The sequence below is a fragment of the Panthera tigris genome, chromosome D3 (genome assembly GCF_018350195.1).
Source record: "Panthera tigris isolate Pti1 chromosome D3, P.tigris_Pti1_mat1.1, whole genome shotgun sequence".
NCBI lineage: Eukaryota > Metazoa > Chordata > Mammalia > Carnivora > Felidae > Panthera > Panthera tigris.
The window spans coordinates 49,989,804-50,015,105 of record NC_056671.1 but is presented as its reverse complement, the minus strand read 5'-3'; the positions used below and the strand labels follow the sequence as shown (position 1 = coordinate 50,015,105).

General features: G+C 39.7%; 1 protein-coding gene across 4 annotated transcripts in view; it reads left to right on the top strand.

The window, feature by feature from the left end:
- Positions 1–22,371, top strand: part of CDH2 (cadherin 2) — a 213,670-nt gene extending 191,299 nt beyond the window's left edge. For all 4 annotated transcript variants that reach the window (XM_042962397.1, XM_042962399.1, XM_042962398.1 and 1 more), the window contains exons 15-16: positions 10,242–10,406; positions 21,208–22,371. In XM_042962397.1, coding sequence (XP_042818331.1) covers positions 10,242–10,406; positions 21,208–21,414 — 372 coding nt within the window. In that variant the 3' untranslated portion in view covers positions 21,415–22,371. The remainder of the gene's footprint in view (positions 1–10,241; positions 10,407–21,207) is intronic.
- The last annotated feature ends 2,931 nt before the right edge of the window (positions 22,372–25,302 follow it).

Below are 25,302 nucleotides of genomic sequence, written 5' to 3'. Positions count from 1 at the left end.
GTGGGTCCCTGGACACAAGGGACACACAAGAGGTGCAGCAGCTCATGAAAGTGAGACACTGTAGGTAAGGCTCTTAAAAACCAGGGAGGGCAACTTTACCTTACCTGGTGAATGCTCCTCGTATATCCCAGGGAGATACTAACGTCTTCTTGATCAGGGACCAGCACTTGCGTGTGTAAGGGATCACGTGTAACTTCAGGGTAAGGTATCGCATGCAGTTTCATGCTCCTAGTCCTGATAGGAGCTCTTTTTAGTGGCCCAGGATTTCAAAACCCAAAGGATCCAGATGTAATTGCTGTATGAGTTACCATCGGCTTTTTTTTTAATGAAATTGATTTCTTATGTGATTTCTGGAAATTAATGTCAGTATTTCTGTAACTGAGATCCTCAGAATCTCTTTGACACCACTTTCAGTGGAGCTCAGGTGCCTGAGGTGAGGTAAGATCCCACAGTTCCTGTGACCCAGGACTTGGCTTTGAGGAATGGGGACTCTGAGGGTTGCTGACTTAGTTTCTCCTCATATTGCATGTTAAACTGCAGTAGGATTGAACTACCTGTACCTCTATACCTATGACATGTGACTTCACACTTCCATGGCATTAGTCTGTGGTCTTCACCTGCCCGACTCTCTTTAGCCACCAAGACTCATCTCAAAACATCTTCCCTTGGAATCCCAAGCTGCATCAAGTGTCTCTGCTCTGTGACCTGCAGCATCCCATGTCTACTTTGTTTTGAACTTTTGCGTCTAGTCCTGCCCCCGATCCTAAGCTCTGTGAGGGCAGAGATTTGTCCTATTCATTGTTTTTCCTGTACCTAGGACATTTCACACCGGACGTGTGCTCACAGAATGTATGTGCATTGGGCCTTCTTCCTGAACCTCTTAGTTTTTTTTTTCTTTTTTTTTTAAATTTTTTTGTGATGCTTATTTATTTTGAGGGGAAAGAGAGAGAGAGAGAGACATAGTTTGAGCCGAGGAGGGGCAGAGAGAGAAGACCCAGAATCTGAAGCAGACTCCAGGCTCTGACCTGTCAGCACAGAGCCCGAAGTGGGGCTTGAACCCACGAACCATGAGATCATGACCTGAGCCAAAGTCAGACGTTTGACTGACTGAGCCACCCAGGGGCCCCTGAACCTCTTAGTTTACAAGTCTATCTACACAGTTAATTGAAGCGGTACACTGATGACGACTTCACTTTCGTTATTTGAAATCTGATGTCTTCAGGAAAGGATAATAACATTCATAAATGCTAGCACTCATTACATATGCAGACTTTTGTGTCAGGCTCTGTGCTGTGCCCTTAGTTTGTTTGCATTTCTCTTACAATCCTCCCAGCAGCTCTGCGCAGCAGACCTGTTCAAACCCAGGTCCACATGGCTTGAGAGACCAAACTCCTAATGCATTTGCTGGTGGCGGTGTGATAGATGTTGTATTTAGTGGTGCTGATTTGTAGCAGGCAGGTGTTACTGGTAGGACCAGTGAGGCTGGGTGCTTAGCCACAGCCTATCAGAAGACCACTGGTAATCTGGCTTTAGAAAAGACAGAGAGTAAGACTCAATTAATTGATTAAGCATGGCTTGCAGTATTGAGCACATTTTAGCATTAAGAAAGGTAGAATCCAGAGAATTCTGAGCAGCCAAGTTATTACAAAAAAAAAAAAAATCCATGTATATAAGCTGTGTGACAGGAGCTAAAATTTTAAATCCAGGCTGGCTGCCTAAATAGCAGGTTGGAGTACAGGTGTGAGAAAGCCCCTTGAGACCAAAGGAGCCACTTCTCTGAGTCAAGGGATCTTTGCTTGAGCCAGTGGTCTCCATGGACTTCTTGCCAATCTCAGGAACGCGCCCCAGTAAGAGCAGCCAAGCCAGACCCTCCGACCCAAGCAGAGAATGACATTATATAATTTAACGCTGGTGTATTTGATTCTTTGAAATAACTGTTTTACAAAATCTTTCTGCTGTATAAGCAAACTGACAGATGGCTGAATCTGGACGTAACAGTGGAGGCCGCTTTCAACATTTTTATTGTTGGCTAAAGCACACTCTGTTATGTTCCCAAGTTATTCGTCCATTTAGACCCACCTGCGAATACTAGTATAAGTTAGTTATTCAAAGACTGATATTGATTTCCTAAGAGGAAACTTTCACCAGGGCTTGGATGAGTACATTGTCATTCCCTTCGTGCAAGCTATCTTCAAAACACCGACAGGTGACACGTGTTGATAGGCTACAGGCAGCATATTCTGAACTGGTCAGGCCCATTCATTCCTGACCGGGCATTAAGTATTTTTAATGTGCACGTGATTTGCACATGAGCTTTTTATTTGCTATTCCTGTCACTTTGTGGGAATGAACAAAATATTTATGTAATTCACTTTAATATTCATTCTTCCTGACTGATCATAAATATAATACATTTAATTTTATTGGAATAGAAAATTATCAGTATCCCAGTAATAACAGTGATAAAGATATTGAATGCCAACTATGTGTTCATGCTATGCCAGGGAAACAACGCTAAGATACTAAATGGTATTTGCCAAAGTTGTGCCAGCTGGCCAAATCCACTGACTTCTTGTTTTTATAAATAAAGTTGTATTAGAACCCAAACCATGCACTGTGTCCATTGTTCATGCGTTATCTGTGGCTACTTTTACACTGTAGCAGCAGCAGGGTGGAAACAGTATAACGGAGATTATACAGCCCCCAAATCCTAAATTTTTACTCTCTGGCCCTTACAAAAAAAGCGTTGCCAACCCCTTTAGTGGTTAGGAAATAGGGAGCCCTCATTAGTGTTTTGTCCAAAGTTTGAATACTCTGAAGGTCAGCATAGGAAATTTATGAAACCTGCCTAAGGTCACACAGTTAGATACGGTGAATTCAGGATTTGAATCAAGGCATTTTGATTTCAGAATCTATGTTTTTCAGTCACCATATTATGTTCCCTTTGTATGTACATTGTCTTAATGATTATGTCTCTAGGAAGTTCCAAAACAATGTGACTTAAAGCAGTGAAAGATTTTTGATGCTCTGTTGCCATATTCCCGACCAAATATTGTTATTTCTTTATTACCTATTTTTAGGTTTCCTCTAAGATAGAATACTAGGTCAGGCTAACACAGAATGACTTTGATTTTATCTGAATGGTGGCATTTGTATTTTTCGTAAGAAGAAGTTGGAGCTTGGGGTGGGAATATGGCCTGAAGATACATTTAGAAAGTACTGTCTATGTCTCCCAGACAGATGTCCTTGAACAGGTTAAGAAGTGCATTCATCTGGGGCGCCTGGGTGGCTCAGTCGGTTAAGCGTCCGACTTTGGCTCAAGTCATGATCTCGTGGTTCGTGAGTTCTGGCCCCTTATAGGGCTCTGTACAGACAGCGCAGAGCCTGTAGCCTGCTTCAGATTCTTTGTCTCCCTCTTTCTCTGCCCCTCCCCCCTCTCAAAAATAAATAAACATTAAAAAAAATTTTTTTAAGTGCTTTCATCTTTATAGGGCTGTACCTGCATTGTGTGGAAAGGGTGGGCAATGACAAACATTAGTATAAAAAACGAATTTCAGATGTGAGGAGAAACATCTTTCTGAAGCCTGATTACTCTGCTCAATCCTACAGGCCCTGCATGGTCACATGCTCACTTCTCCAGAAGCTTACACTTTCACCTTCCATATTTATATAATTGTTTATATAGGTATTCTATTAAGTGTCATCATCTTTGAAGGGATTCTTTTAAAAGACAGTAGACAAAAAGCTCTATGAATAACTGCATCTGTGACCCAACAGACTCTCCAGAATGTATTTGTTGAATCAAATCCAGTGGAACCATATTTGCAACCTTTTCCCAAAAAGATACTCCCCCATTTTACAATTGGAAGTGAGTTGTGATAAAATTTCCACAATGCCAGCGTCTGCAACAGAACCATAATTTTGCGCCAAAGAGTGAAACCGGCTCATTCAAAATTCTGAAGACAACAGTTTTGAAAGAAGCTGTGACAGGGCAGCATGAACAGTAAACGACGGAGGTAGAAACCGTGGATGCATTCGTTTCCCTCTTAATGGGGACTCGGCTACATCCCTTGTGGGAAGTGGAAACTGGCTTTCTGGTGAGATTACAGTGCATATGAAAGCAGAGAATAGAGGTCCTTCATCTGTCCCCAAGTTATTTTATCTCTATTAGGTTCATGATTCCAATCAGAAAAGCTTTTAGCAAGTCTTTTGTTTTAGGGAGGGGGGCTTTAATAATCCCCAGACTCTACTTAGTTTTCCGCCTCGTTTCACCTGCATAGATAGTCACCACCATAACTGTATCTCGCAGGGGAAGAAAATCAGGTCTTAATCTAATTTACATAAAGCTTGCAAGGGTATTTGACTTACTTGTCAGCAGTTGTATGGTAATGTGTTGACACCTTATCACTATTTTATTCAATTATTTTAATGCCAGGAGCTATAGGGGTGAGATAATAAAGTTCTTCTCTTCCACCTTCCATTCCTTTTTGGGTCTGTCTCAAGTTCCTTGCCTGTGCCACAGTCAGCTTTTTTCCAGATAACTTTTTTTTTTTCCTTCAGAATTTTGTCCACTTACTTTCATGTTAGTAGTTTTATTTCTAGCAGTCACTCAGTCTTGAAACATTAAAAATGTTTACCTTATCTATATGGGAATTTTTTAAGTTACTTGCCTTTGCTGCTATAAAAGGGAAGCTTCCCACTTGTACCAGCCCTTGCCTGGGAGATAGGGAAGCTGCTGTTGTGGTCCTCCAACGTTGTCCCCAGCAGAGGCTGATACAGGACCAGGAACTTTCAGTGCCTCCCTTCCGGCTCCCCTTCTCCTACACAGGCCCATCTGTTGGACGGAAATGAAGAATCCTAGTTCTGACTAAAAGTTGGTGAGGCACGTTTTAACCAACTGTGCACAGACCAGAGTGCTAGATCCCAGCGCCTAGTTAGCAGAACCACCCTGAGCTCGTCTAGCACATAAAACCCCTCATGTTTTACCCCTCAGCAAACTATTCTGTACATTTCTTCACTGGCCCCTTGGCAACAAGATGCAGCTTTTTTGTTTTAATCTTGCTTGCTCTGGTGGTCTCTGTTTTTATCCTTCCACACTGCTTAACATCCGTGACCTTGGACAAATGATTAACCTCTCTGACCTGTGGTGATCAGTGGGACGGAACAACACCCACTTGGAAGGATTTGTGATTGGAGTATATGAGGTTCCACTGAGAAAGTACCTCATGTCATTCCTGACAGTGAGGGGCACCAGAGGAAGGCTGGTTTCCTTCTTTCATACATACTCAGAGCTGAAAATGGCATCTGGCACCCAGTAGGTTCTCCTTAAATACTTGCAAAACAGTAAATGAATATTTTCATCACTCTCTAAAACAGATTTAATTACACGAGTCTACAGATTTTTTCCAGCAATGTAGCTTTCTAGATTTTTTTTTTTTTTAGCTTTTTGAAATTTTACCTAGGTACCAGAATTTCTATCTATACCGAGACAGAATTTTAATTTATTTAAACATAACCAAATGCCTTTGGGTGGATTCGTGGTGTCTTTACTGAACCAATTATAAATCGTTGCAAGTCAGTGGAATTTTAACAAGAAAAGCCAAAAGCAGGGTGTTAGCTGCTAGCTAGCTTTTTACTAACTCTCCCATGATTGTATCACCCTTATAACATTTTAAATCATAGATGAGGAAAAAAATATTTTTGTTGCTTGCGATGTTAATATTCTAAAAACCGTTAATTCCATGCCTACCACAAATGGTTGTTGCCCAAATAACACGTGTTCCAAATATTAGTTAAAACAAGATTTTCCTTGGCTTTCATTTGAAAATTAAATTTCTTTAAGAAGTTAACATTGCAAATAAAGGTTGACAATTGTAAGAGAATTTTCAGATCTGCTTTTTCTCTAGAGAGCTTTAGGAACCAAATAAAGATTTCTTCCTGGATTGTTTCTTTATAATCTTCAGAAGTAAGACCATGAACCCAATGACCTTGAGCATGTTTTCAGTCTCTGTAATTCTCTTTATAATTCTCATCCTACATGTTGTAATTTGTGTGTTTAAGTAAAGTATTATGGGATTGTAAAGATGTGTAATTTAGGAGGTTTGCATAGAGTGACCCCTTATCAAAAGGCTTAAAATTGGACGCTCAGATCAGGACCTCTGCCATATAACACAGATGGATGTGGACAAAAAAACCCGTCCCTGTGACCTGAAGACACTTCTGCCTACTTCCTACTATTATCAGATTTTTTTATATATCCCATATTTGTAATAGACAGGGGAAGCCATCTCAGAGAAACGTTAAGCCACACGTTTTAACCCAGTTTCTAGCTTCCTGTAAATTAGTGGTTTCCTGCCTTTTTTCGAAAGCAGCATAGCTGAGGAACATGACACGTTTCCATCATTACAGAGGACTCATCAGGGCAGTGAATCTCATTGATGGGATGGGGGTCTTTCCCTCCCTCCCCATTATGAATTACTGCCATGGAGTGTGATGTGATCCAAGGCACGTTTCTTGAATCAGTTGCTCCTTTGAACATCTGGCATGAATATCATCACTGAGACCTTATTCAACACATTTTTTTTAACGTTTATTTATTTTTGAGGCAGAGAGAGACAGAGCATGAACGGGGGAGGGTCAGAGAGAGGGAGACACAGAATCTGAAACAGGCTCCAGGCTCTGAGCTGTCAGCACAGAGCCCGATGCGGGGCTCGAAGCCATGAACCGTGAGATCATGACCTGAGCCGAAGTCGGCCGCTTAACCGACTGAACCACCCAGGCGCCCCACTCAACACATTTTTTAATGAGCATTTCCTATGGGTTTGCCATTTTGATGGTGAGAAGGACCGAACAGGACCACAGACCTTTTAAGACTGTTCCTGCTCTCTGGTTCTTAAGATGGTAGAAAAAAGCTATCAAAAGAAAGATAAAAACTTGTCAATCAATATGCTGTTATATGTATCCCTAATAAAGGAAGCAGTCCAGGCAGAGATGCTGTCCTTGTCCAGAGGAGACAGCTGCAATCAGCTTTAACAAATGACATCAGAATTTAACCTCTGTTTTGCCAGATCGTTCCATTTTCAGGTGAACTATCCCTATGTCTAAATGTTGGCAATTTATTAGAAAAAATTTTACAACACTGCTGGCCTGTCAAAATGCATTCATCTTTGTAACATTTGGGTATAGTGGAAGCTGTATAAGAAATCAGGGAGCACACCGGGCGCCTGGGTGGCTCAGTCGGTTAAGCGTCTGACTTCGGCTCAGGTCATGATCTCGAGGTATGTGAGTTCAAGCCCCGCGTCGGGCTCTGTGCTGACCGCTCAGAGCCTGGAGCCTGTTTCAGATTCTGTGTCTCCCTCTCTCTCTGACCCTCCCCTGTTCATGCTCTGTCTCTCTCTGTCTCAAAAATAAATAAACGTTAAAAAAAAATTAAAAAAAAAAAAAAAGGAAGAAAGAAATCAGGGAGCACAGGTTCTTTCCAGGTAAGAAGTAGCATGAGCAAAGCCAACATGTCCGTTTTGTCTCCAGTTATGCCAAGGAAATTCCTCCATATTCTTGTACAAAACTGTCCTATAAAATACTGAGGAGTACCAAGGAGTTTGTCACCAGGTAAAAGACAGTCCTTACCCATAAGATTCAATTACTTAATTTCATGTAATTCATACTTCTCATAAAGTATTTTACACCCTCAGTGTAAAAATATTTAACTGTGATCATTATACTTACAATCTATTTTTTTTAAGTTTATTTATTTATCTTGAGAAAGAGCGTGTGCAAATGGGGGAAGGGCAGAGAGAGAGAGAGAGAGAGAGAGAGAATCCCAAGTAAGTTCTGTGCTGACGGCAGGGCTTGACACAGGCCTCAATCTCATGAACCGTGAGATCATGACCTGAGCCAAAATCAGTGGCTTAACCAGTTGAGCCACCCAAGTGCCCCTGTTTTTCCCTTTGTATATAAAGCTTCGAGAATTGTCGCTCTCTTATGCTTGGTAGTTCTGCAGTTAAACGTCATGCAGAAAAACATGCTTCTTGGTGTGTAAGCATTCAGAAGTCTCTAAATAAATCCCTGTTTTTATTTTGTATGACATTTTAGCATTTCAAAGGCCTTTGCATCTGTTTTGTCATTGTACGTCTTCAAGATAGTCTATAAATCACTCATAAATTCTATAAAATTTAAAGTGGAGCACATTTGTGCATAATCGAGATGTTTTCACTGAAGTTTTGTATAGATAATCTGAGGTATTCTATCCTGACAAGAGAAAACAGCATCCCCATGCCTTTGCTCATGCTGTTAGTAATCCCAGAAAGGTCCTTTCTCCCTAGTGCATGGACTGCTCAGGGTTCAAATCTAATGCGAGTTTTCTCCTCCGAGCATTTCATACTTTGCAGTTTACCAAGTTGACATCCCACGGTGGCTTGTCTTGCCATGTGTACCTGCTTCACCCCCCGCAGCCCCCTGCAGACTCCTGAGAGGAGGGGCTTTTAGCGGTTAGGGTAGCTGAATCTCTCGGTAAGGAGATTTTTAGGAGAGGGTGGTCAGAATGTGACTGCCTCAAGGAGCAGACAGTTACTTTGTGGATTGACAGTGTGAAGTCGAACACGCCTGGTTTTGATTCCCATCCTAATCGCCAGACTAGATGTGTGACCCTGGGTGAGTTACTCAAGCTCTCTGAATCTGTTTCTCCACCTAAAAAGATGATAATGAAACATGCTCCACAGGTTTGTTAGAAAGTATCTGTGAGAACACATTCTCAAGAGGCTGGTATAGTGAGTGCCTGGGCACTCACATAGCAGACATGAATGCCAGTGACCTTCCTTCCCTTGGTCTGCTTTGTTATTTTCATCATTCCTCACGTTCCTGCCCGCCACACTTATCTGTCTAGTTTGTCACTATTTAACTCTGGCCTTGTAGCTTGGACTTGACTCACTGTCCTACAAGACTGTCAAAGAGCTACACTTTGAAGTAAGTCTAACATGCTTGGAGTCAGAACCTGTCTCTGAGTCTTAGTAGATCTGGGACCATGGACTAGTTACTTGGGTTGTTTGAGACTCAAACAATATCTCAACTCTTAAATGGGGATAATAAAACTTAACATCAAATAGTACTGACCAGAGCATTAAATGAGCAAGCACATGTAAAGTATCTACAACAATGCCGGTACCTGGTAAGTATCCAAGTGTTGAATAAATCAAAACCACTATAGAGATAATACAAATGGTTTTAAGCTGGTTTTAGACCAAAAGATGAAGCCTAAACTATGAAGAGCCCCAGAAAGTCTGCCATCTCTGTAAATGTCAACATTAAATTGGAGAATTTTATATCATCAGAATTTAGGGGTTTGAAAACTACCAGGTATTTGCCCAATTAATATTAAAGATATTGTAGGAGAGGAAAAAGTCTTCATCCCCATCCCCGATTTGGTTTGAAAATGAAACTAACAAAGATTAACAGGAGAAAAGCATACACATCCTATTAAACTGTTACATGTACATGGGAGCTTCCCAAAGCGTGAAGACCAAAAGAAGTGTCCAGAGTGGGAACCTTTTATACTTTGAGACAAAGAAACAATAAATTTCTAAGGATTGAGGAGACCGAGGGTTTGGTAAATGGTGAAGAAGTAACTAGGGAGATTAAGGTTAGTTTAACAAGGTTTGTTTGTACAGATTCCTTAGCCCCAAATTCTCTGTCTCTGATGATAAGAATGCCTTCCCTCCTCCTGGTACAGGAAGGGGACCATTCACATGGGAGTTTTATGACCTGTTTCAAGGAAGAAGGGCAAGATGAGGGGAGTTAGAGTGACCTTGCAACTCTTGCTGTTGGGCTTTTGAATTCCTTCAACTTGAGATACCTAACATGCTAAGGTGCTGTAAGTTAGGATGCCCTGAGCCCCGAGCCCCACCCACCTTAAGTTCGTACCTTTGCTTCTATGGTACAACTCTATCTTCTAGACAGTTTTTCCTCGTTTTATAGTGGAGCCTCGTCTCACTGCTGTTTTCCATTGGAAACTGATGAGAAGCATAGGAAAGCAGATGGAGCACAGACTGCAGAAATGAAAAGCACAGAAGAAAGAGCTGTGTGAAAGAAATATTTAATCATAACATGAAAAACTCATGGTGGCAACTTTTCCATTATGTTAAATTTCACTCATTTCTATGCATTCTGGGTATGTGTTTAAAAACAAAGGTTGTAATTTTCCATCTTTATGCCCATCTACCATGGGTTTTTGATTTTGTCTTTTGCAGGATTACGACTTGAGCCAGCTGCAGCAGCCTGATACCGTGGAACCTGATGCCATTAAGCCTGTAGGAATCCGACGACTGGACGAGAGACCCATCCATGCCGAGCCCCAGTACCCAGTCCGATCTGCAGCCCCGCACCCTGGGGACATCGGGGACTTCATTAATGAGGTGCACAGACGGCTCACTTTCTTTATAAGGATGTTTATTTTATGCTAATTGTCAGCCATACATAGACCACACATTGCTTAGAATACAGCTTTGTAGTTCGTTAAAACACACTTGATTTTTTCAGGCTTATCTTTGAGTTAAAGCGAATGTAGCTTCAGCAACAGAACAGATTTAATTGCTTTGGTGGGCCAAAAACCGATCTACCAATTGATATTCTGTATTTGTAAATGACATTCGTATATATTGTCAGTATCCGTCACACTACCTCCAAAAGGTTTTTTTCCCCTAGATTACAAGTAATAAATAGACTAACAATATTCTAGTGTATTCTCATTTCATTTATCAGCACTGATGAATGTAATAATAGTTCACTTTCATCTTCCTGACATTGTACCCTTTGAATCCCACAAACGTTGAGAATCCAGTGCCTACCCAATGACTAGAGAGTTCCATCAAATGAGATTAGTAGGAAGAGGAGCTAAATTAAATACTATGTAAGTGATTTAAATACTTGTCTAGTTGAGGAGTTTTAAGAGCTTCTGAAAGAGGCAGCTAATTCTCTGTTGAATATAACAGATATGATTTCCACCGTCAAAATTATTATGGCATTCTTTTATTTCATTACTGACCAAGAGTTCTGTTACAGTTAATACTTAAGTTTGGAAGTAAAATGATCTGTGCTGCTGCTTTTGATCATGTCTGTAGTTTTACTGCAATTCTCCTTTTGAATTTTTAGTGTAAGAGAGCAATACATATTGATATCGAGTGTGAATAGAGGGCAGACTCAGACAGTCTCTGGCCGTGTCCTGCAGCTCAGTATTTCCAAGATCAGGATAGGTCTCCGTGCATTACAAAGTGGAACACATCTATCATCTGTCACCTTCAGTCGTGTGCTGATAAGACTCCTATGTCCTGTGCTTCCTTGTAGTCATATATATATATATATATATATATATATATATTATATATATATATATCCACTTCAGTTTTTTTAGATGCAGTTGTAGTTTGTAAAAAAAAGTTTTGAAACAAGATTAGAGTATTTACCTTCCCTTTACAACTATTCATTGCTGTCTATTCCTGAAATACATGCTGCTTTCTGAACAAATGCTTTCGCTTCTGTTAAACAGGTAATAGGTTAATTTGCTTTCATCATGGTTTAAAAGCAGATGGAAGGCAAAACAACAGAGTGCCAATAACTCCTTTATCTACAAAACTATGCCCTGACTTTTCCAGTTTATTTATGTAGAGACCTGGTCAGGGGGTTTGCGGGAATTTATATTTATGACTAGATCTTTTTGAATATTTAAGAGTGCCTGATGATTTTACTTCTGAGTTAGCATTTGTGGTCATGAGAAATTTCTTAGTTATCCCTGCGGTTGTTGGGTCAAGATACCGTGAATCTTTTGAACAGCGATGTCGAAGCCAGACTTTTTTTCAAGCAAGACATTTTTAAAGCAAGAATTTTAGGTTCAGTGTGATTCAACAAGTACTTGACTGTTTCTGCCTTTCACTGAAGTGTCAGTATTCCGTGGGACTCCGTGCCATCCATAACACTGTTCTTTCCTCAGTGATAAGACTGTTTTCCTAATCTGACTCCTCCCCTCTTTCCCCATGACAGTTCCTTCCAGGGCTACAGACCCGCTGAACTGTTTGCAGTTCCTCAAAAGCATCCCAGCTTTGACTATGTATAATGTAACTTCTGCAAAGCCCTTACTTTCTCAACCATCAGGGAAACACCCACTTAGCCTTCAGATTCACCTCAAACATCCCCTTCTCTGGGAGGCCTTCTTTGATACCTCCGGGAAGGGTTAACAAGACCCTTCCTCCATTGTCGCCCTGACCACTGAGGTATAACTGTCAATGCTTCTGTCTCCCATGTGAACACGTGCCTTCTCTCCAAGATGAAGACTATTTCTTGTTCATCTATGCATAACCTAAGCATCTGGTGTGTGGCCCAGCTCCTAGATTTCGTTGTTTTAAGGAATCCAAGTGCTGTGGCAAGTGGTGTAAGGCTCTGAGCACTGCCCGACCTGCAGTTGATTGGGATTCGTTGGGGCCCAGGTCTGGGGCCTTTCACTCTGCTGGAGCTGACTAAATTCAGAAAATGAGGATACTGGTTATTCTAAGTTGTGTTTTAGTGTATGCTTTGTGTTTGTGTCTATGTGTTTGTGTCTACGTGTGTGTTCATTCATCATTTGTACAGGGACTGCATTTTCTTCAGGAGGTAAGGAAGTATATCTAGTTTATTCACTAGATTCAGTTACCCAGCCCTTCAAATGCCACGGTAGAAAGAGCTACAGTCAGAATTTCATTTGGAATTCCTTTTCCCAGAACAGTGCCTAGCCTAAAAAGTACACAGCCTAAAAAGCAGCTCAGGACCATAATGAACATGTTTCAGTACTTATACAGAAAACTTGGTGCCAAACGACTGACTTGCAAATTAACTTCTAGAATGCAGTCAGTTCATAATCTGAGGATTGTCTGCATTTGCTAAAAATGCCTCATTCTGAAATGATCTTGAGCTTGGTTTAGGACCATTCATTCAGCAAATAACTATTGAATGCCTACTGTGTGTACATATCTGCACTAGTCATATGTGGAAAGACAATAAATTAGACCTAGATTCTCTTTGTGTTTACTCCCTACTTTGCTGCAAGCATGATCTTTATACCAGGCAAACATTCCACTATCCGAAGACTTCCTTTGCTAGACATGGGAGGCCCACTGGGTGTAATCCTTACTTGGCTTCACAGTTTCATCTCAGCCCCCTCCCCCTGCATCTTAAAGGCCAGGGCCAGGGACTCTACTTGTAGCTTCCAGGCTCAGCTTTAATTCCATGTCAGTACATGTTCCCATGCTGTGCTCTCTGCCTGGAATGCCCTTCCCTTTTCTAGATATTAGTTCCTCCACTAAGTCTTTACCAAGCCAAGAAGGGTCAAGCACATAGTTGGGACAGGCACCGTCCAGTGGCATCCCACCATATCCAGGACTCACCTTCCTTCATAACCCCTCATTCAAGGTTCTGTTCTGCCTCCAGGGGAAGAGGTGCTCATCCCTGAGGGGTGGTGTAAGGCACACTGCTTTGGCAAGTACATGAACGGGCAAAAGAATCACATTTGGAAATGTCTCTCCAAATGACCACAGGATGCGTGACAATGAATGCGATCGTAAGATAGAGAAATGTGGACAAGATGGAGAACCAAATATTTACACCTAGAAAGGCCCTACATTTGGACATAGGAAGGGAGTCTACGGAGGTGAAGGTGTCACAGAAAACAACTAAAACAGGGGTGTGGGGATGAGATGATCAGGTCTGTGGGGAAATTCATGGGGATGAAACTGTCAAATGGCCTAAGTCATAACATACAAATACACCTTATAGATTCTTCCAAGACACCCATTAAGTCTTATTCAATATCTTTCTATAACTGGACAGATAAAAATAAATTTAAAACAGTTAAAGGCACCTAGAAAAAATTCAAGCGTATTTTATAAACACATATAAAATGCAAACAGATTTCTTTATCCCCAGATCTTATTCGATTTAGCACAGTACTGAATGTTCCAAAGGAAGAATAGTATAGTGCAATTATAATTAGAGTGTTTTTATAATGAAAGGAATAAATAAGCTCATGAGAACATTTTCTAGTTTGTTTATTTAAATAACCAATGAATGTTGCCTTGAATATAAAAAAATGTAATGTATTTACCCTCTGGTAGGTAGAATAAAACAAATCACACATTTTTGAATTTCAGCTACAGAATTTCATTCTATTTTGAGGTTTTAAATATGACCTTCAGAGGGTGAAAAGATGAAACAAATTCATTTAATCTCAGCCTGACAGTAGATGTTAGCATACCTCTAATAACTTTACTAATCCTATATATTTCTTTATCTCAGAAATATAAAAACCAAGGGCATATTTCTGTTAAAAGACCAACTTTTGATTGGTATTTAAAAACTTATGAAAAGTGCTTCAAAAGTAACTTGCAAGAAACTACTAAAGTTTAGAACTTTTACTTTTTGTCTCCTCTTAAATTTATTTGTCGTCCTCAAAATATCTCTGTCCGCTCTTATCTTTGAGTTCATATCCAGCTACCACACCTAACAGCTCTGATATCTTTGAAATTCTTGGATTTTACCCCTTGGATTTCCAGTTTTCATATGTATACATAAAATGAGGATAATAATAAAATCCTCTGTTAAGATTTCTATAAGGACTAAATGAGATAGTCCACATTATATTAGTTATTATTACAAGTTACTTTGCAAGAAGAACACTTTTCTACTGTTTTCTAGGTATAAATTTAAAAAAATCCTCTCCTTCCAAAAAATTTGCTTTAAGTAAAATGAAATTCTCAGAAAGGGACGTAGTAATGTTGGTATTAAAGTCACAGAATTCCACTGTAATGTAAACCTGGTATACTTTTATGTCCACATATATTTTAAGCTTAAATCCTAGTTTCTTCTTTTTTTATTCAGTTTTATTTATTTATTTTGGAAGAGAGAAACAGTGCATGAGCAGGGGAGGAAAGAGAGAGAGGGAAAGATCATCCCAAGCTCGGACCCTGATGCGGGGCTGGATCTCAGGAACCATGAGATCATGACCTGAGCGAAATCAAGAGTCAGTCCCCCTGGGGCGCCTGGGTAGCCTAGTTCGTTAAGCATCAGACTTTGGCTCAGGTCGTGATCTCACAGTTTGTGGGTTTAAGCCCTGCATTGTGCTCTGTGCTGCCAGCCCTGATCCTAGAGCCCGCTTCGGATTCTGTGTCTCCCTCTCTGCACTGCCCCCACTTGTGTGCGCTCGCTCTTGCTCTCTCTCTCAAAAAATAAAAAATAAATTAGCAAAAAAAAGAGTAGGTTGCTTAACCGACTGAGCCACCCAGGTACCCCTCATCCTAAATCCTGGCTTCTTCTAAAAGGAGTATATATAAATATGAACACGGTGATAAGGTGAAAACCCAAGCCCAGGACAGTAGTGCAAAGCTACCTTCTAGTATACCTGCTGGATGTCAGGGACTGTGTTGAATAGCAGGATATGAAATTAATATAAACATCGTTGGCAGAAAAGGATGTCACAATCTAGTGTAACCAAAACATGGCAATAAAATTAAAAGGGATCATGGGAATGACTCTCAGTCATGATTGAGGGAAAAATCCATGTAGCAGAGGTAACATTTTTAATGGGCTTTAAAGGATGGATGGATGGATGGATGGATATTAATCAAATGAAAAATTTTGAGTCAAGAAGTTTCAGCCAAAGGAAATCACATTTCAGCCAGCAGGAAATGAATATGCATATAACATAGAGGTACACAAAAACATCACATTTTTAGGTTCGGAGGGGCTTTTGGTGAATAATTCAGTTGTGGTTGCTGAAGCCAAGAATAGCTGAGACAGAAAAGGTACATGAACCGTCCAAGTTCACTGACTGCTCTGCTAAAGAGTTTTAACTCTATCCTGTAGGTTACCCAAACAACAGGCATTTGAGTAATAATGCCTTCTAGGTTTTTCCAGGTCCACATACCTCTTCTATTATTTACTTAAACTTCTAATCCATTTTTAATTTATCTGTTTAATAAAGGTAATTGTTTTAAAGTGCTCATGCACCAATTAAAAATTATCTTGCATACCCCCCGCCCCACCCGGGAAACTTCTCCCTTATTTGGGAAACACTGCAATAGGTGATAGCCATCAGTTTTACTTGGGGGAGCAACTTCAAATAATGTCTGAAAGAGGAACCAGGCGTAGTTTGTAGAAAAGAAGTAGGAATAGTACTGGGGGACTGGGAGACCAGTTAGAGAGGCTTTTGCTATGGTCCAGGCAGGATATAAAGAGGACCTGAACTAAGGCAGGGGCAATGAGAGAACAGAAGACGGAATGTAAGGGAATCAACAGGACCTCTTTCCTCTCAGATCCCTCATGCGTTCCCGCACTGAAGAATGTGGGTTTTTATAGCTCCTGTAAAAGCATATCTCCATCCATAAAGCATAGGATCAGAAGTCTATAAATACAAGCTCAGCAAGAATTCAGCCAGAGACACAGGCTTTTTCATTTTACAGAGACACCTCAAACTATAGAAAATAGTTCAGATTTATCCAGAGTTCAAGATCTGCCTCTCCAGGAAAGGCAAAAAAGGCACATGCTCTTCTAGATTTAGTCAGACGTAGGCGGAGAAAGAGAAACACATGCAGTTCACTTGTAGATTTGACAACAGCACGTTACACATCGTGTGAAACAGTGTCTACACCTAAGAAAAAAGGAACCCCATAAGGGAAGACCCGATGGGTACGTGGCCCACCGGATTTCTTCCGTACATTCTCTCTGGTTGCATGTCTGTCATTTTCAGTCTCTCAGAACTTGGCTGTGATCTTTTTAGAATTACCAAAATAGTACCCAGAATTTATATAATACCTCATCCACAAGAGTTTTTATTCTCAGATAAAAATCAGTGCTATCCAAGTGGAAGGGACTTAAGGTACTCAATCTTCAGGCTAGAAAGATGGCTTGCCTAAGAATTCTTGAAAAGTTGAGTGATTTTTTTTTGCCCTTTTGTAATTATTAAAACCTGAGACTGTGCAATGTTCTGGCATAGCACAGTGATTTCTAATGGATTGCATGGCCTTAACTTTGGAAGGAAGGAAGGAAGGAAGGAAAGGAGGGAGGGAGGGAAGGAGGGAGGGAGGAAGGAAACAGATTCAGAAATGACCAGGATGATCTAAAAACCAAAGCAAGAGATAAAAACAATTTACAAGAAATGAATATACTTTAGAATCTCAGTAGTGAGTAGGGGTCTAGATTATCAGCAGTATTATACTTATTTTAAGGAGTTGAATTAGATGGTTTAGGAATACAGTGAAGGGTCTCAGGTCCTTTTCCACACCAGTGAATACCAGACAGCTTCCCACGTTTGTCCCTAAGTCGTGGTAAATACAGGCCATTGCTTTCCTCTCCACTGAATCCAGTCACACTTGACACCCTGCCATTGACTCTTTAGAACTAATTTTAGTCTTAACCTTTTCATATTTCCAGTTTGGAGCTGACACATTAAAGATTGGGCAGGGCTCTGCATGTATTTCTATTTAAATTTTGAATTGTGATAAAACAGATGACCTGAACATGGTGACCTTGGTCATTGTCTCTGTTCTCTGTCTTACAAAGCAGTTTTACTCAAGGTCATAATGAAAACTTAATACAGATATGCCCTGCTTTTCAAAAGTTCACTTTCTACCACTTCACTTCTATGGAAGACCTACATCAGTACTTGTTTTCACTAGCCGAAAGAAATCCAAAGAGGGGTTTGCTTTTATGAAAAAAGGTGAAAAGCAACAAGCAGTGTATAGCTTCTGTTGTATGGGAAGCCGTTATAGAGACATGTGCACCCCAGCAGAGAGAGCAGCCTGCCAAGCTCCTTCCCCAGAACTACACTCAGCATCTCAGCATCCAACTGCAAAGCTTTGAACTGTGTCTGTGAACATCTCTGCTTCATCTCCATTTATTTTGTGCATCCGTTAGCAACATGTGTCCTGAGGTATCAGAAAAGCCTAAGAGGCATTATTTTTGGAGTCTGGGAATACTCAAGAAATTTCCTATAGGAATGAATAGTAATTGCCTCCTTGCTTTCCTCCATTCCTCCTTCCTTTCGGAAGGTTTCATCAGAATGTTCTTTTGGATAGTGGGGGATACCTGTATTTGTCTTCAGAAACTTATTCTCCTTATCAGGATGTTCTTTGTCTTCTTGATTTCCTCCCAGATCTTTGTTGGGTCCAGTTCTTGTGTGGACCCAACTTAGACCACGCCGGACTAAAAGAATCATCTCTTGCTTAAATTTGCAGTTGCTGGATTTTGTAGGGAAAAGGAAAAGGGGTGCATGCTAATATTTGAATACAAACTCCCTGAGGACAGGCGTTGGATCTAGCTTATTAATAGCTGTGTCCCCACCACTAAGCAGAATATGTTTAATATACATACTCAATAAATACATCTTGAATTGAATACATAAATATAAACAAAATGAACAAAGGTGCATTGTTTGGCTTTTATCAACTAAGGCTGCAGTAATTAACAACTCCAAAGTATCATCTGCTTACAATAACAAAGGTTTACTTCTTGCCCAAATTCTGGGTTAATTGTGGGCAGGCAATGTCTTCATGTCTTCTGTGTTTCAGGATCCAGGCAGAAGGAAAACTCCGAGCTGGGGCAGACCATTCTCCTGGGAGAGGGGGCAAGAAGGAACTGATAGAAACACATTAGACGGAAAAGGCCTGAGGTGTCTTCTCTACACCACTGCTTACGTTGTACTGGCCAAACCCAGCTCATAGCCAAGCCTGACAATGGGTTTGGGAAGTGAACTCTGGCTCCAGAGAGGCACTTGTGGTAGTGTGGGCATGTGATCCACCTACAAAGACAGGATAGTAAATCATTGAGGACAGTAATACGGTCTACCACAGAAAGGAATTCTGACTTTTGAGAAATTGTAGTTTGTGATTTTCAGTCTTAGCAAAATTGCCTTGTAGTTTATTCTATAAATATGGTAAATAAAATCCTTTCTAAAATTACTTATGTTTTATACATTGAAGTAGTTTGCTGAAGATGTGCTTTATTTTATTTTACACTGGCTTTTCTGGGTTATATGTAGTATAACCAGACATGAGGGAAAATGGTGTTTCATTAAAATGGTTACAATGGTTGGTAAGAGAGACTTGGGATAGGAAAACTGGTAGTGTGTACTTTTCTCTTTTTTTTCCTTTTAATTTTTTTTAATATTTATTTATTTATTTTATTTATTTATTTTTTTTTTTTGAGAGAGAGAGAGAGAGAGAGAGAGAGAGATACAGAGTGTGAGTGGAGGAGGGGCAGAGAGAGAGGGAGACACAGAATCCAAAGCAGGCTCCAGGCTCCAAGCTGTCAGCACAGAGCCCAACACAGGGCTCAAACTCTTGAACTGCGAGATCATGACTTGAGCCGAAGTAGGATGCCTAACCGACTGAGCCACCCAGGCGCCCCAGTTTCTCTCTTGCTTTCGATGGAAGTCCGGCAGCTGCCATTTGTTTCTCAAAATACCATGTCTTCACATTTCTTTTTCTTCTTTCAAGTCACAAAGCAAGAAATTTTTCACTGAACCTAAAAGTGGATTTTTTTAGACTAATATTCATTGAGTGCCAACAGGCACCAGACACTGTGATGAGCCCTTGGGTGCCTTTATTCCATTTAGTCTCCATAATAATCTTACTGTTGTTATTACACCTGCAGATGAGGAAATGAAGCCTGGAGAACTTAGCCGAAATCCCTCAGCTAATACTGTGTAGCGCTGAGCTGGCAACCCAGGGGATAGCGGTTAAGAGGTCTGATGTGTTAACCACTAACCACTCTACATACTGATTCTGACCTTAATTTTCATGTTCTTTTGTTCTCTTCCTCCCCTGTAAACTTGGAAGAATAAACAGATGATCACATACCTATTAAAAGGTCCCACATGTACGTACTCATAAAATACATGTGGATCGGAAGGACTGATCGACAGGACAGTAAGTGAGGCCACAGCCCACTAGCGTTTAAAAAGCAGAGTTGTAGGAAAAGAGAAAGATTGTTTGGAACTGATGCTGGTGTATCTCAGGGTACTAGAATGGAACTGGGGAAAATTTAGAGAAAATCCCATTTTAAGTATTAAACCTTAAAGGTTTTGTAGGGCATAATTATGAATTGGCTACAGGTACATGAATTCTAGATTAAAAAGCAAGAGTTAAGTTTTTAGATAATAATTTCATTGGCTCTTATGGTTTTTAAATAATCTTTAATTTAGATTTGCAAAATTTCCCCCTGCCAATATTAACACTGTATATAGACACTGGAACATGACTTTTCTGAAGCTTATAGGAGCTAGAAGTCACTCTATTCTTAAAAAATAATACCTGATCATAGTTTAATGATTAATGTCAATTAATGTCACATTTTGTGTTTCATTATGAACATAAATGATTTAATGAGTATCTTTCCTTATAATCATGTCTGGCCAGTTTTCCTTTTTTTTTTTTTTTTTTTTTCATTTTCCTTTGATTTCCCTTCATTTTTCCTTCCAGACCTAGGTCAAATATGCCACTTCCTCTTTGAAATCCTAGCTCTCAATGCTAGTCCTGATTTTTTTTTCCTTTTTTTTTTTTTGGCATTCTAATGATTTTTTTGCCTCGACTCTGTAGCTTTATTACTTATTTATCATTTATTTCACACAATAGTAATGCCCGTTATGCTAGATTACAAGCTTGTAGAGGGCAGGGACCATATGACATTCATTTGTATATCTCTCTTTTTGCGTTGCATTTACAACCTGTTCAACGTGTTCACTGTCAGAATCCTTTGACTCTGACTCTTAGGGTTCACGTATGACATGATTTCATAGCCCTGTGTGTTATTTCATATAACTTATTCCAGCAGTAATTACTCAATGCACGTTTATCCAATTGCATTACCAGACTTCCTCTGAGATCCTTCTCAACCTCTAGCAGTTGGCCATTCATTTCTGCCACCTGCCAAACACATTCTCCAATTAACTCCCCTTCCATTGTACGTCTTGGCCTCACTGAGCTAGACGTCCTAGGGGTCTTTCCTGCAGAGGAAAGATGTATTTTTGTCTAACTTCCAAACGTGGTGATAACCCCAATTTCTGTAGGTAGAAAATGTTGTGGTCTGCAGGTGGAAACTTACAAACAAGTGTTTGATTCCATGGGACCCCTAGGATCTGCTTGTGGTTTTCACATCGTAACCCTCTCTGCGTTCTTTCTTTGTCTTTCCAAATTGTAGGGCCTTAAAGCTGCTGACAATGATCCCACCGCTCCGCCATACGACTCCCTCTTAGTCTTTGACTATGAAGGCAGCGGCTCCACCGCTGGGTCCTTGAGCTCTCTTAATTCCTCAAGTAGTGGTGGCGAGCAGGACTATGACTACCTGAACGACTGGGGGCCACGCTTCAAGAAACTTGCTGACATGTACGGTGGAGGTGATGACTGAACTTCAGGGTGAACTTGGTTTTTGGACAAGTACAAACAATTTCAACTGATATTCCCAAAAAGCATTCAGAAGCTAGGCTTTAACTTTGTAGTCTACTAGCACAGTGCTTGCTGGAGGCTTTGGCATAGGCTGCAAACCAATTTGGGCTCAGAGGGAATATCAGTGATCCAATACTGTTTGGAAAAACACTGAGCTCAGTTACACTTGAATTTTACAGTACAGAAGCACTGGGATTTTATGTGCCTTTTTGTACCTTTTTCAGATTGGAATTAGTTTTATGTTTAAGGCTTTAATGGTACTGATTTCTGAAACGATAAGTAAAAGACAAAATATTTTGTGGTGGGAGCAGTAAGTTAAACCATGATATGCTTCAATACGCTTTTGTTACATTGCATTTGCTTTTATTAAAACACAGAATTAAACAAACACAAAACAAAAACTCATGGAGCGATTTTATTATCTTGGGGGATGAGACCATGAGATTGGAAAATGTACATTACTTCTAGTTTTAGACTTTAGATTTTTTTTTTCACTAAAATCTTAAAACTTACGCAGCTGGTTGCAAATAAAGGGAGTTTTCATATCACCAATTTGTAGCAAAATTGAATTTTTTCATAAACTAGAATGTTAGATACATTTTGGTCTTAATCCATGTACACTTTTTTTATTTACTGTATTTTTTCCACTTCACTGTAAAAATGGTATGTGTACATAATGTTTTATTGGCATAGTCTATGGAGAAGTACAGAAACTTCAGAACATGTGTATGTATTATTTGGACTATGGATTCAGGTTTTTTGCATGTTTATATCTTTCGTTATGGATAAAGTATTTACAAGACAAAGTGACATTTGATTCAATTGTTGAGCTGTAGTTAGAATACTCAATTTTTAATTTTTTAATTTTTTTTTTTTATTTTTTATTTTCTTTTTTGTTTGGGGAGGGAGAAAAGTTCTTAGCACAAATGTTTTACATAATTTGTACCAAAAAAAAAAAAAAAAAAAAGGAAAGAAAAGAAAAGAGAGGGGTGGCCTGACACTGGAGGCACTACTAAGTGTGTGTTTTTAAAAAAAAATGAAAACAAAAAAAACCAAGCTTTTAAACTGGAGAGACTTCTGACAGCAGCTTTGCCTCTGTATTGTGTACCAGAATATAAATGACACACCTCTGACCCCAGCGTTCTGAATAAAATGCTAATTTTGGATCTGGTGACTGGTTTGAACTTTTTCTTTTCTACCTGAGCTGCTTTAAATGTTGCAAAAACCCCAAGTATCGGAGTTTCGTTGATAGAACAGCACTACAAAAGTATGTATCTGTTCTCGCGCTGTTCACCGTTGAACCCCCCTTAGCCTGGCGGCCTTGTCCAGCGAGCAACAGAGAGAATCGCCACGGATGTTCCCGTCACAGGAGAAAAACATCAAGAGACGCGGGAGGAGACTGTGCGATGATGGTATACAGATCACTTCAGTGAACTTTGTATAATTCTTAGTATCACTTGTACTTTAATTCCTTTCCGCTCCAGCTTATGGTTACACTGACTCTAAAGGGCCTTTTTCATTAGAGCACCAGCATAAGGAAAACCTTGGTAAAAAGTTACAGGACTGGCCCTGAAAACTGCACTGGACACCTGGCATCTCAGGCAATTCATTGAAGCCATTTTCTGTACCCCGTGCAGTATATATACTCTCTGGTACTTCCGTTCCATGACTTGACCATTTTTTTCTGGCTTCATTGAGATATGATTGATAAATAAAATTGTATGTATTTAAGATACACAACACGATGATATGCCATCTGTATAGATTACAAAATGATTTCCACCGTCAAGTTAATTAACATATTTATCACCTCACATAGTTACCTTTTTATGTGTACGAGAACACAGAAGATCTACTCTCTCAGCAAATTTTAAGTATACAGAACAGTATTAGCGCTGTATAGATGGTCACGGAGAACAAAAAGGAGAAATGATCCTACTAAACTTTGCGAAATCATTGATGTATCTTACTATGACTCGTAAGTGAGTTTTAAGAGACCTGAAGAAAGTCTCACTATATTTTCTATTTTCTTCGTGATGATTATCACACCATATTTTCTTTCTTTTTAATGTTTTATTTATTTTTGAGAGAGAGAGCATAAGCAGAGGAGGGGCAGAGAGAGAGGGGGACAGAAGATCAGAAACGGGCTCCCACTTACAGCCACCAGGCCGATGCGGGGCTCGAACTCATAAACCTCGAGATCGTGACCTGAGCTGAAGTCCAACAGCTCGGCCAACTGAGCCACCCAGGCTCCCCGCCCACCATATGTTCTTATACTGTCCAGTTCAGAAAACATTTATACAACACACCTCCTCTAATTAACTCCATGTCTTTTTGCTTCACATGAGGATTATTTTATATTACGGAAATTCACTTTTCTATTGATTGACTCTGTAAGTAATACTTTCTTGTTACTTTTCTAATCACTAAATGCCAGAGATTGCCTCTGGGAATTTCCGTAATGAAACTTAACTAAATTTTCTAATTGGAGTAGTCTTTTTAAAAATGGATTCTTAGACTGTGCCACTGTGCTGCTGTATATCCAAATGAAAACAACTATTCTTTTTTAACTCAAACACAGAACTTAAATTTGCATTATTTAGGTAAACAAACACTCTCAATTATTTATTTATTGTTGACATATGGTCACAGACCACATCTAATATATACAAACTTCAAGCATTACTAATAAGCATTCTGTACCTACACAATCAGTAAATGTAAACAGCATTTTTCAAAACTTACCTTTTTTGCTAAAATACATGACTCTTTCCTTTGTGAAAACACTTCTCAAAACAAACAAAAAGGAAACCAGTAAGTGGAAGCCCCGGCCCTGCCTTGCTACAGGAGTAACTTTTGTTAGCTATTTGATGTGTAATTTCTGGTCTTTTCCAATAAGTATTTTTCCACACACATTTCCATTAAGATTTTATTTTGTTTGGTTTTCATGAAAGTGGGATTGTATGTTACATGTTTAACTTGCCTTTTTCTTTAAGCCATGTGCCTTGGAGAAGTTTCCTTATTAGTATACCTACATACATCTGTAGGTGTATACCGAATATATCAGTCTTTCTAAATGCTATATAGAATTCATTAAGATGCACATATGGTTAATTTAGCCATTTCCTAAGTAATTTGTCGTTTCTAATTTTTCACTACTGAAAACAGTGCTACAGTTAACATTCTTCCACATGTCTGTTCGCATGGGGTATTTCTCTGAATGACATACTTGGAGATGGAATTGCTGGATTAGAAAATGTGGAGAGAAATGAATTAAATATAGCCAAAATTATAAATATTTTAATGTTATTTCAAATGGACACTTAGCCGAAAGTAGATGAAGCTCTCTAAAAACCAGCCAGTTCTTTCTTTGGCAAAAGGACTTCATGCAGCCCAAAATAGTAACCACAAAATGTAAGACAATCTAGCCAAGGCCTTATTCTTTTTCTTTGCAAGGTAGTCTTTGAGTCGGGCCACAGTACTAGTTTAAAGTACTTTGAAATGCCTGTAACCATGTGATGTAATAAAACCTTGAAAACTACATTTGTGAACGTGGTTTATGGGCCCCAGCCAGAAACATGTTTCACTAGGTTGTTCCTAGTGACGTGGATCTCTTCTGCAACATTACTCCTCCCCCAAAAATGCGTGCAGAGTGCTAAAATCTCTGTGAAATGGGTTGTTTTCCGTGATACAACATGTGCATTTTACATTTTAATGAGACACAGTCAAGTTGCCCTAATGAAGAGTAAGCTAACTGAAGACCTGCCAACACCTTATACAAAACTCTGCAGATTTCCATCCTCAGCACCCTGGACATTACACGTTTTACCAATATGACTGATGAGCAGCA